This window comes from Odocoileus virginianus, chromosome 30, assembly GCF_023699985.2.
Source record: "Odocoileus virginianus isolate 20LAN1187 ecotype Illinois chromosome 30, Ovbor_1.2, whole genome shotgun sequence".
NCBI lineage: Eukaryota > Metazoa > Chordata > Mammalia > Artiodactyla > Cervidae > Odocoileus > Odocoileus virginianus.
Genome location: NC_069703.1, coordinates 13,843,252 through 13,856,239, shown reverse-complemented (window position 1 = coordinate 13,856,239; position 12,988 = coordinate 13,843,252). Strand labels below are relative to the sequence as shown.

The window sequence follows — 12,988 nt, the reverse complement described above, 5'->3', positions numbered from 1 at the left end:
CATATTCTTAATATATAATAACAATGAAAAAGTGCTGTAAAATACATTGTAGTGCTGATTACAGTGGTTTATCTTGATTCTATGAAAAGCAAATAAATTGAGTTCTTCCACTTTTCTCCAGATCATTGTGGTGTTTTGTATGTTTCTTTTTACTAAAAACAGAGGCAGCCTGCATCCCAGCTCAACCCTCACCAGCTACCATCACATTCCAGAAGATATCAGGACATGCTCGAATGCCATCGAGAATCATGCTGGGTGAGCAAATGATTTAAAAGAGTAGATATCTAAAGTCTAAATTTTATCTAAAATAATTAAGACACTGCCACTAATACCAAAGGGAACTTCAAATAAAGAACAAGGAAAGAGGTATGTTACTCACAGAGACTTTGTCCTTTGCCTGTTTAAATACACTGGGAGCCTGAGCTGATTCAGCACCTGCTGCTGTTGAAAGAGGAGACACAAACAACCCCACACTTAGTGGCTGAAGACCACATACATGCATTTTTCATACCTTTTGGGTATTCAGTTCTGTCAACAGACTAATGTAAAGTGAATTTTGTTTACACTGAGACTCAAATTTAGTAATTGACAAAATCTGAATAATAACAACATTACAGCATGTGGCTCCCACTACACAGTGTGCTAATGACTCTAACCCAGTGTTTACCAAAGCACAGATAAGCACACCAAGTGATTTTCTGTTACCAGGAAATTTCTGTTACCCTTAGATTACTATCGATACTTTAGAATGGAGATCACAGGACAGTTATCCGAATGCTGCAGAATTTAAGAAAAGGGGGCATGTTTGGTTTCTAGGGTGGGCATCACATAAGAATACTCACAGAGATTCCCAAACCTTCTTTATGTAGCCACTGGCATATTTCTGCATTTTATATTTTAAACTATTACAGTCTGCCAACCCCTTTATCCTCTGCACCCCTGGCATTTCATAATAGCAAGACACACTTGTTTGACATGAAATGTGCCACATGAGAAGGGAAGGGAAGAAAAACAGCTTGTCAAGAAGAGAAAACAGGAGAGGAATTTCAAGCTCAATAAAATAGACCATGTTCTACACATGCACTTCCTGTATGAAATTATTACCATATCTGTTACTGTTGTTTTTCTTGCTGCTGTTTTATACCTCTGGTTTCAATTTTAAACTCCATCATCTCCAGCATAATTTCTGTTGACAACTTACCTGACTTGACTTAACTATTTTTTCACAATTGAATACAACCCTTTGTGTTTGGGGAAACTATCTCTATTTAACAATTGAGCTTAGAAAATAAAAAGCTGGTATGTTTGCTCTAATTTTCTTTTGCAAGAGAGAAATCCTCAGGAAAAAATACTTATCCTTATAAGCACTCTAAATGAGCTTTAAAAAGGTTTCTCATGCCATATGCAGTCCTAACACAAAAATAATAGTGGCCTACAATATGTTCCATGCTATTTAGGACTGGCTAGTAAGATTATTCACAGATTCTCAAACTGTTTTTCCAAAGAAGCAGTGCAAATTATGGCTCTTTACTATTTCTATAATATAGCTCACATTTGTGTGACATATATGCTTTGGTTTAAGTCAGCAGCACTTGTTTGGTATATGCTTTTTGTTTGAGTATCTTAATAACTGAATAAAAAAGAGCAAGATCTTAAGTTAGTCCAAAGGTCTTAAATTTCCTTTAATGAATGAAGTAAAAAGGCAAGTTACTCTCAGTGTGGCAAATTGAATACCAATGACATGTGGGTACTTCATCAAACCATTTGACACTTCCTCTGAAATTATACAATCCTAATATAATTTTCATCTTTTTAGATGGCATGTGGGATTTTTACACCCAAACCAAGAGATTCTGCCTGTGGAAGCATTTTTAAAAATATAAAAATTCCAAGTTTAATGAAAATGTACTAAGTGAGATATAAAATTTAGAGATGTCATATTGATTCATAATTCTTAACTTACTTCCTCATTCTAAACCTTCATCATCAAGGTTTGTGTATAATTATAAACCATCTACTTTCAAATCTTGCCTTATATACTAGTTCTTGAAGGAAGCACATGAGATACTTCCTATATGAAGAACACAAATTCAAAATACTTGAAATTTTCAGTAGCTATCACAAAACATCAATGCCTTGATATTCTTCTTCTTGCAAGGGTTAATGCTGCTGCTAACCCTTTAAAGCCATGCAAAGATTCATGCAAAGGCACTTCTAATGTGTATATAATGGAATGAAAAATATTGCTTTCTGACTTAAGCTCTGATACCTTCCTTTGTAGACTGCAAGTGTGCCATTTAATCAATACTAAAATAAAATATATCATAATTAAGAGTATCCTAATATAATACATACTTTGCACTGAAATTGAGGAATAGAGTTTGCATTATAGATATTACATAGGGGCTTTTATTATGATTTGTAACATGTTTCACTCCTTAATCCACTGCTTATTTAAATAGTAAAAACAAAGTACATTTGAAGACGACAGAACAATAAGAAGACAACAAGATAGAAATAAACCTAAATTCTAAGATATTTGGAGGAAGGGGTTTATTAAATTTATTAAATTTTTGAATACTACATTATAGGGAGAAATTTAATCCAACACATTTTAAGAAAATTCCAAGGACAAAATGTCAACCAAGAGATGCAGTATTGTCAGAAAGCCTAGCTAATTTTGGATATGAAAAATAAACTCTGATGAGATTACCAGACAGTTTCTTTTTCCTTTTTTTTTTCTTTCATCTGAAAGCAAAGGAATTTTTCAACCACAATTTTATCCCAGATTTGCTTCTCATTCTCCATCTCAAAATCCCTATGCATTCTTGGTGGTCCTCAGTAAATCCATCAACATCAGTAACAGATTTGGCAGTAACAATATAGAAACTAGGACAAATACGTATGGGTTTAAGCATGAGGGAGATAAATAAGCAAAATAATGAGAATGCATACCACGGTTATATTCATCGCCATCGTCTAACCAAACACACAGAATGAAAACAGGAATCCCCAGAACGTGACACTAGAGCACAATGCCAAGATACAATCACTGTTAAGTCTCAGCATGACAAAGAAACAGATGGTCATGACCTCTTCTGTAGGGAAGGGATAAAAAAAGAGTAATGATACAAGACACTTAATAGCGAAATTGTTCATGACTGCTGAGATTCTCGGAAGAAAAACAAAATGAAGCTGCTAAGGTAATGAGATAAAAAAAAAAAAAAAAACATGTCTATGTTTGCCAGCCACATTGCAGAAGTGAACAGTCACCTGTCGTTTTCCGCTTAACACAGGAGAGATGAGTTGGTCTAGTATATTTGATAGCAGGTTTTAAAATGAATTTCCTGGAGGGAGAGTGGGCCTGAACTTCTGTTTTTTTAGCAAGTTCAGCCTTCTTATAAACTGCTATGAATAAGAAAACACAGAAAGCATACCATCAGGAGAAAAATATACACTTGGAGCAAAACCGAACAAAATTTCATCAATAATTAGTTAACCACGGTTAGGTAGTTTTCTTCTACAAAAGAGTAATAATGAATTACTTCAAAAACATTTATAAAGAAGTGATTGTGAAATGAACCTTTTTTCCTTCTCACTTCATCTCTGGAGACTGTGCTAGGTTCCTTTTTAGCTATTTTTCTTTCAGGAGTGGAAATTCTGCCTCTCCCGGTTTTAAAAGGCTTTTCTTTTCTATGTTTCTCAAGAGATGATCTCCGAGCTTCCTTTTCAGTTTTCTCCTCTTTAGGGATAGTTTCTAACTGTTCTGTCATGATGCTTCTATCATCATCTGTGGATCAGAGCAAACCATGACAACAACAACAATGACAACATTAGTAACAAATGTACAAAATCCTCCATCTGTCTAACAAAATGCAAAATAAAGAGATAAAGGGACATTTTAAAATGTCTAAAATGAAAAAAAAAAAAAAAACGTTTTTCCACTAGGATACTGGATTTTATTTGGGAGTAGAAAATTGAAAAATATAATGCACACCTTGAGTGTCCACCCAGAGGCTGTCAGCATCCATGATGGAGTCATCAATGGTGGTCTCATCTTTGTAATCCTCATAGGTCTCTGTCTTATATTCTGAGAATCCAACCTCTTCTCTCTCAGGGGAAGCTGGAGCCTCTGGGGAACCATCCTTGGGTTCAGCCTGGGCTTCGGCTGCCTCTTCTGGTTCAAGTTCTTCTCCAGCATGGGGTGACGGTCTCCTTTCCACCTCAGGCTGCTCGAGGGCTGCAAAACGCACACTGTGGGAACCTGACTCCCCTTCATCAGTTGTGGTTTGCACGACGGTGATGAAGTCGTCCTCGATGGTTACTACAGACTCAATCACTCCTTTGTGCTCACCGGGACAGGTCTCCACAAACTCCTCCCTGACACCTGGGGCACCCAGGTCAGTGATCTGAAGGGTGTCTGAGCGGAAGAGTAGCTTGTCATACTCTCCCCGGGCTTCGATCTCTTCTTCCTCGCTCTGAGCCTCTGCTGGTTCAGCTCTGGTGGCTTCAGGCAACTGCTCGGTAACATCGGAGGGCGTGATGGAAATATCCGGGGTCTCTTGGCTTTCTTCTTTTGGCAGCTGAATAAATTCCATCTGGACATCAGCTCTCTCATCTGTGGCTACATCAGCCTCTGAAACCACAGGTGCACAGGGTATTTCCACAGACAATTTGATGGCAATCTCGTCTTGAATTAGAGAAGATTCTGGGGAAGTTTCCTTCTTGCCCTCATCGGCTTTCAAGGACTCCATGGTGAGGCTTTCATGCTCACCGCTGGACTCATAGGATTCTTCTTTGTCCACAGCTTCCTGGTGCACCAAGTCAGGCTTAGCCACCTTCTCCTTGACTTCTGTTTCACTAACTTTGGTGCCTTCTTTCACGTGGCTGGACTCAACACCCATAAATGCATCTACCTCCTGAGGGGCTGTGGCTGAGGGGGCGAGGTCCTGGGTAGCCTCAAGTTTAAGCTCTGCTGCCCTTCCAGCATCGACATGTAGCCCTGAGGCCATCTGTCCAAAGTCACTGATTTTAATATCTAACTGACCTTGTTCGGCTTTCTTCGCAGCCAAATCCAGTTCTGCTTCAGCTTTTTTGGATGGTTCTACCTCAGCTCCCTCTGGCACTGAACTGAGACCTTTCTCTGCTTTCTCGGCCACGAGAGGTGATGCATCTTTAGAGATTGTCAGTTCTCTGGCTGCAGCTTGCTCCTGGGTCACTCCTAATCCAAGAGTTTCGGCTTCATCACCAGCCTCTTCTGTTTCCTTGGTGTGCTCTTTTGAATCAGCATGCTCTTCACTTTTCTCTAGGACAGTATCCAGCTTATCATTCGCCTTCTTCTCCTGATCCAACTCCCTACTCAGTCCTGCTCTGTCACCAGAGATAGGTGGGGATGCTTCCTTCTCAGCACCGACTTCATCTTTTACTCTTCCGGCAGCTGCCAGCTTGACTTCAATTAATGAAAGATCGGTGGCCAAATCTCTTCTTGCTTTATCATCAGTGCCTTCATAAAAGGAACCACTCTCCCCAGATAAATTCTCACTGTCTTGAACAGGTGATGGGAGCGGGACTGTGTATTTATTGAACACACAGTAGCCCAGGTCTTCGAGTTGACTGTCGGTTTTCACGATGATGTGGTTTTCATCAGTGACAGGGGGCAAGCCAGTGCCACTCTCCTCCACCACAGTCTCCGATGGGACTGATTTTCTCCTGGCAACCTCAGTGTCTGCACTCACGGAAGCTAATCTTGACCGAGTGCCTGCCAGGTCTAGCATTTCAGGCAAGTCAGGGGCCATGACAGTACCATTTTTGTAATAATCTTTGGCTAGGAAAGGCGACTCACATGATGTCTCGACTCGGGCATTTTCCTCCCCAGTATCTTTTTCTTCCTTTACCTGTTCTTTTTCTTCTTTGCTTTCAGTTGGGAAGCAAGGGGCTTTGTCCACGGCAGGTGTTGTGGCTGGAAGGTAATCATCTCCTTCATCCATACTTCCACTAGTGTTGGTGAGAATGTCAGAAGCCAGGGGAGAAAGATCATGCCCTCGACCGAAGTTAAACCCAAGGGCTATGGAATCCAGGCAAGACATGGGCAAATTGATGGACATGCTTCTTTGTTCTATTGCAGACCTACCACCAAGTCCTAAACTCCTGCTTAGCGTCAGATCATCCTTATTCTTACTGTGGAGATCTCTTTTCTCTCCGTACACTTTTGGATCAATAGTGAACATTCTTTCTTGAGGAGAACTGGGTTCTTCTGGTAAGTCAGATGGATGACTCTGTGCGAGAGTGCTATACCCTGCTTCTTGTGCCGGAGCCCTGGGCTGGGGTTCTTCTTCTGGGAGTGCCTTGTCACCATCTTTATGCACGGGAGATACAGCATCGAAAGCCTCTTGGGCACTTTCTCTGGTGTCACTTAGTTCATAGTAATCACTGCCTGGCTGGATGCTTTTGGTCACTTCTTTCAAGGCGGATGTTTCAAAGTACTTGGACATTCCTGACTTGTCTTCATAAAATGCCATGTCGAGCTCAGCTGATGTTACAGCTCCAACTCCGTCTACCTCATGATCTTTGTCAGCAACTTTTTCCTCAAAGAGCTCCTGGGTGGCAGTCTTTTCACTTAGTGCAGTTGGTTCCATCATGACTTTTTCCGGTGTCTGAGTGGTCACGGCTGAATCAGTAACTGCTTGCTCCAAACTTACAGGGAATGAGTCCTGTTTTAATATATCTGTGGGAGGCTCCTGGCCCTTCTCTTCTTTTTTGGAGTAAGTGTGTTCTGTGGAAGGATGAATGATATTTGTTTCTTCATCTGTCAATTTTGGGGGTTCGCTCTCTTTTGGCATGTCTTCTTTGTCAGAAATGGTTGTTTTTTCTTCAAGCTTTAGGTGAGGTTCCTTTTCAGCAAGTACAGATTCCTGTCCGCTGAGGGTGGGAGTCTCTTTTATCTGCACACTTTCTTCCTTTGTCATCCCTTTCTCTTCTTCTGAAACTTTCTCTGGGACACACTCTTCCACAATCGAAACGTGAGCATCTTTGGGTGCAGCAACTGCCTCTGAGGCTGGTGCTTCTGCTATTTTGTCAGGTTGATCCTTCTGGGGCTCTTCAACTTTAGAACTATCTTTGGCAGTTGCTGGGCTACCAGTTTCTTCCAGAGATTTTTGGTCATCTGGCTGTAACAGGGCGGGAACAAAGGGTGATGCTGCTGCAACTATTTCAGTCTTTGAGATGTCAAAAGGAAGAGTGAAGCTTCCACCCTGAAAGGGACTCGGCATGGGAGAATCAAATTGTTTCCCTTCCCATTTTGGGATATCCTCAAGTACATCTTTTTCCTTCATAGGTGTTAGGGGGCCAGGAGATATGGGAGCAACTAAACCCCACTCATCCTTTTTGGCTTCCGTTGGCATTTGGATGAACCAGTCCTTCTGCTCTTTTGCAGCTGTGGGCTCTGCAGGAAGGCCAATATCAGGTACCACTAGGCTTGGTTCTGTCTTGGGTTTTGTATCTTCTAGGCTGGCACCGAGAGTGTGCCCAAACAGAGTGGGAGGTGCTTTTTCTTCTTCTGGGCCTTGTACGTCCTTTTTATCAGGGGAAGTTTTAGTTGTTTCCAGCTGAGAAACTAAGGCAGCATGCTTAAGGTCTTCACCAGGCTTACTTTCTGTCTCTGGTTCCTTTTCCTTCTTGTCTACTGGCTCGGCTGGAGAGGGAGTCAATTCCTGCTGATCGTGAAACTCCATCTTCGAGGCTGTAAGTAAACCTGAAGTAATTGGGTTGATTTTTAAACATATAATAGGCAAGTGCTTTCAGGCAGTAAGCTTAAAATTATCTTTTGAAATGGCAAATGAATGGTAGGCTTGAAAGAAAAACTATGAAACATGCAAGCATGCTATTCATTTAAAAATCAAAATGAAAATGTCAGGACTGAGATATATTTGTATGATTGCTAAAATAAACTCCCACTGTGAATTAATGTGTACAGAAATTGAAATAAGAGTTTATTTTGAATACTCTTTTTTCCTTTGTTTGTTTGGTCTCTCTAAATAGTACATGGTGTGTACTATAGTAGAAAAAAATGTCATGTACCTTCTACAGATAAAAACTACAAATTAAAGAAAATTTAATAACTAGTTAACATTAGGATACAAGATAATCTATATAATCTATAATCTAAATATGGAAAAGAATTGGTTTCAGCCAAACTTTTCCTTTTCTCATTGAAAAGTGAATTGGTAGCCCATGGGCAGAAAGCCAATTAATTTATAATAATATGTGTTAAATAATTTCAGCTAACTTGACCAACAAATGCCAAGACCAGTTTTGGCAGCATTGAAATGTTTCTAGAATAAATTTTTAGAAGTCATCTAAGATTAAATTTTGGTAATACAAATAATTGCTACTGACTTTGTTTGATGTGACCTAAATATTAACAAGACAATTTCTACCATGTATCAAAATTCCTAAGTCCTAATCAATACTTAGTCTGTATGATAGATGTAAGAAAATCTGAATTATACTGTCAATACCGGGAAGTTACATGAGTAACAAAATTTTAATAAGAGTCAACTATTAAAATGTCTTTTTTTCCTTGGTCATGACCTCATTTCCTGGAATGTGATCAACAGGTGAAGTACTGACCAATATTGGCTTTAGAGATGCTTCACAGAGACTAAATGAGTCTTTGTAATTTTTATTTGTTCACCAATTCAAAAGGCTTCAGAGTGTCATTTGTATTTTACAGCCAAAGTTATATCATTGTGGTCACTAAGGCTAAATGCAATTGTCTGGAGAAGATTTGGGGAAAATTAATAAATTCAGTCCTCTGTTGAAGGGCAAGTGTATGGATCATCATTAACTTAAATACTTGTGTGTCTTGTTGTCACAATAGAAAATACATACTTTATGAATTCTCTAGTGAAGGTTAGATGAATGAAAACTTAAGAGAAACGGTGATGATCAAAGGGGTTGGTTGCCATGGAAAGGAAATGATATGAGAAGCATCAGCAGGTGCTTTTGAGGAAACCAAACCAGTATTCACTGAAGCATAAAAAAAAATATAGCACATTGCAGTTGCAAACAAAAACCATTCTACGACTGAAGCCTGTAATAATGTGCCAAAATCCACCTCTACGATTTGAAAGAAAAGCATATGAATTGCTGTCCCCCAAAATAAAAATAAAAATATACATGTATTAGCAATGTGACTGGCAAACATTTGAGATGAGGAGGGGCAGGGGCGGAAAAAAAGCTCACATAGCGTCATCAGCCTGGCTGCAAAGCGTATTGTATCATGGCAAAGTAAAACCAGGAATCAGCTGCAGCAGTGGAAAACCAGGCTGCCACACAGCACCTGCACAAGCCACACTCTTTGCTCTTTAAGTCTCAGACAGGGGTCTTGGTATCATGAGACGACCCAGCGATGGAATAGCATTGGAAAGGCATCAGACTGGTAAGCTGCTGGAGAGATCGCTTGCAACAAAAGACATGCAAATCCTAAGAAAGACACACCTTCCCCGGCAGAGGAAGGGGTTTTTACTGCTGGAGACACCTCCGTGACCGTGACCTCTTTTACACTTGTCTCCTGTGGGGCCCCTGCTGGGGCGTTGTCTGCAGGAACTACTTGGGCCTCCGCACTAGACTCCACTTGGCCCTCACTGAGGCCCTTGGGCTGATCTGAGACCTTGGCAGCCCCACACTCTTTCTCAGGAAGAGTGGCAGGTTTCTCTTCCTCAGCCATTGGACTCTCTAGCGTTTCTTCTTCTTAGGGATGAAAAAGATGTTGACATCATGACCATAGAAACATACATGAAACAACAGAAATATTATTCAAGGAACACTTTCAGCTCTATTTTGTTGACCTCACAAGAACCTCTTTTACCGTTTAGATGAACAAATTAATATCCTAACTCAGTGGACATTATGTATTGCTTGGAAAATTAGTAAATATAATCGGCTAATAATGATGCCTTTTAAAGTCTCATTAAAAGGCTCTTTATTTTAAAACTTGAGAGCTGAAAGGGTTTTATTGCTCTATTACCCTTAGTGGAAATGGCAGTAAGTGGCACACAATGTGGAAAGCTGGCTGGAAATAAGAGATGGCGCTGCCAGATAACAGATGGCTGTGAAAAGATAGATGCATTGATGTGCTGCAACAAACCTTTAAGTTTGTAAGTCATGTGCTGTTTTCTCCAATGCAGGAAGCCCCTACATACGAATTCCTGATTACTTAATTTAAAACATGCCAACTTCACTAAAGGGATCTTTGGGAGTAAAGATTATTATTATTTTGGGCTCAAAATAATATCCAATCAACCACTTTATTATCAACTTTATCATGAAATCCATCAAAACTCTTTAAGACATACTTTATTTAGTATTTTTAAGGCCAAAGACTACCTAACTCAATTAATTTTACTTTCATTGCATTATATGATTAGAGAATGTAAAAATTTTCAAGAAGTAAGTAAAATATTTTGAAAAGCAAGGTCCAGGTAAAAGTTAATTTCATTGCTATTTAGAAAAGTCTACCTCTGGGACACGGCTGTTATATTGTTCAAACCACTGAAATATCAGTAATATAGTTCTTGTATAGTTCTCTTTGACACTAAAGAAAGAAAATGTGCATATTATAAAGTTTCATTTCTGCAATTCAAAACAACACCACCAAGGAAAGATAGCCGAGTGGCAACAAAACTGCCAAAATATCCTTCCCAAAGATGTATATCACACAGGAAAATATTAACAATTAAAATGTAACAAGTTTATGAAAGGCCATGAATTATGCTGTTTATTTGTTTCTCACTTACACTTCATATATCAGTAAAATAAATCCCATTTTATTGCTTAAGAAATTAGAGGGAAATATATAAGCTGTCTTATAGTTCTTCAAATGAATGATTCTTTTGAAATTCCTATGAGCAATCATACATTGTTTAAATGGATCTGTGAGAAAAACTATAGATGGAAAGGAGAGAAATTTTTTGAGAAACATTAAAGCCCTTATGGGGAAAAAAGAGGACTACTACTATTTTTTTCACATTTAAGGCACAGATACTTTAATTTTTAAAATTTAACTATGTCTGTAACATTTTAATAATTCAGATTCTAACTTATTATTAAGGCAATTTTTACAATGCCATAGAATTAGAGATTTTGATTAAAGCTAAGAGACTTTTAATATAGCTGCTTTACTAATATCACCTTACTGGATGAAATCAATTTAATTTACATGTTTTCTAAGTCCATGTAAATTTTCAGCTTTCCAGTTTCTCATTTTGTATAAATCATGTTTATTTCCACACCTGTTCTTTATTCAAAATTCACATATTTTTCTTAATTATTTTAAGTTCATTTAACTTTACTCAATATGCATTGTATTTTTCTATCACAATGTCTGAACCATTGGTGCTCTTGCCTTGGAACTATCTGCCTTTACATTAAATATTATGCCATACAAAAATATACTCTTCACTTAAGCAAGTTTTTTTCTCCCATTTCAAAATGACATCCACCTAAGCAAAAAAAAAATTAGCCCTATTTTTTTCTTTATAATACTACCTTGCTAGAATGAGATAAATTGCAGCACACTGTCCACTTATTTTATCCTCCCCACAGCCAACTATACACAAGGTCTCCACCTTCAAAAGACTGGAATGACAAAAGCTTTGGAGCATTTCCTTCATTTTAGCCCACTTCTACTTATCTGAACCAAGATTTAGTCACCTGAGGAAGCATCTATAATTTTTGTAGATGTTTAAGTGATTTGAAGAAATACGTTAATTCCATAATATTTATTCTACCCTAAACAATTATTTCTCTTTTAAAGGGCTATCACCTTAACATGGCACTAAATAGAAACCTAACTCTCTAAGTCTGGTCTAGTAATATGGAAAAATTATATTAAGGGTCATCTTCTTTGGTTTGGGTAAGGAGATACATTCTTTCCCTATTGATATATTTGCAAGGGGTAGAAAGAAGTCATACTCTGTTTGAACTCTTTTGGCTTCCTTCTCAGAAGCCATGAAGAAAAAAAAGAAGCACTCACATGTCTTAAATCAGACTTCTTCCATAAATACTGTTGAGGCATTTGGATGGACATGAGCGATATAGGGACTTCACTTTCATATGGAAAAAACAGGCTCCTGCCCCTCCCACCCGCACATGGAGGCACACTCAAGGTGATGCACGTGGTCAAAGCTGCAGGCTGGGGAGGAGGGGCTAAAGGGGACCATGCTTGGTTCACCTTTCTCCTGGCCTAAGTGGGCCTCTGCACTCTGCGCTGGGACACTGGGGCGCACACTAGAGGCAGTCCACTCTGAGCTGAACAAAGGATGCTCATAGTACTCCTCATCGGAATTGGAAGGGTCATCATCAGGCACAGACACCGAGATGGAGGGGGCTAGGAGTCTACGCCTCTCCCCGCTGGTGGCAGGTTCGTGGCTGGGGAACCTGTGTAGAGGACCCACTTGATCCTCAGCCCCTTCATCTACAAACAGACACACAGGAAGAAACTGCAGGGAAAACTGGACAAGACAGACACAAGATCAGACAGACGAGACAAACATTTGCACAAGGACATGGGGTCACGGAAGCAGCACAGCAGGATGGAGAGTGATGAGTGAGACCAAGCTGGTGGAGGATGGGAGACAGTGAAGTTTCATGCTTCAGGAGCTGCTGAATTTAAACTCTCCCTTTAGGAATCTTGTCATTGATCTAAATGAACCAAATGCTCTGACACTCCCACTGCATAATAGAAATTATCTTTACATCTCCCTCAAATGAGTTAAAATAACAACAGAAACACTGGGATAGAAACAAATCACTACAAAACAAATGCATTTGTTAGAAGAAATTCTTTCAAGTACGTACATCTTCTCATGTTTTTATCAATACATTTATACGTTATAAAAGAGGAAAGCTGTTAGGATCTGATGCTTGCACATTTCTGAGAGAAATTGGGCCTGTGGAAGTACAACCTTAATTATCTAGTATACTCGCA

General features: G+C 39.2%; 1 protein-coding gene across 26 annotated transcripts in view; it reads right to left on the bottom strand.

Annotated features, from left to right (window-relative positions):
* MAP2 (microtubule associated protein 2) overlaps positions 1 to 12,988 on the bottom strand; it is a 291,617-nt gene that overhangs the window by 30,963 nt on the left and 247,666 nt on the right. For 6 of the 26 annotated variants that reach the window (XM_070458561.1, XM_070458560.1, XM_070458565.1 and 3 more), the window contains 5 exons: positions 9,499 to 9,750; positions 3,998 to 7,750; positions 3,584 to 3,790; positions 3,274 to 3,408; positions 380 to 441 (listed from right to left, as the gene is read on the bottom strand). In XM_070458561.1, coding sequence (XP_070314662.1) covers positions 380 to 441; positions 3,274 to 3,408; positions 3,584 to 3,790; positions 3,998 to 7,750; positions 9,499 to 9,750 — 4,409 coding nt within the window. The remainder of the gene's footprint in view (positions 1 to 379; positions 442 to 3,273; positions 3,409 to 3,583; positions 3,791 to 3,997; positions 7,751 to 9,498; positions 9,751 to 12,988) is intronic. The other 20 variants (XM_070458567.1, XM_070458586.1, XM_070458566.1 and 17 more) reach the window with 13 other exon arrangements.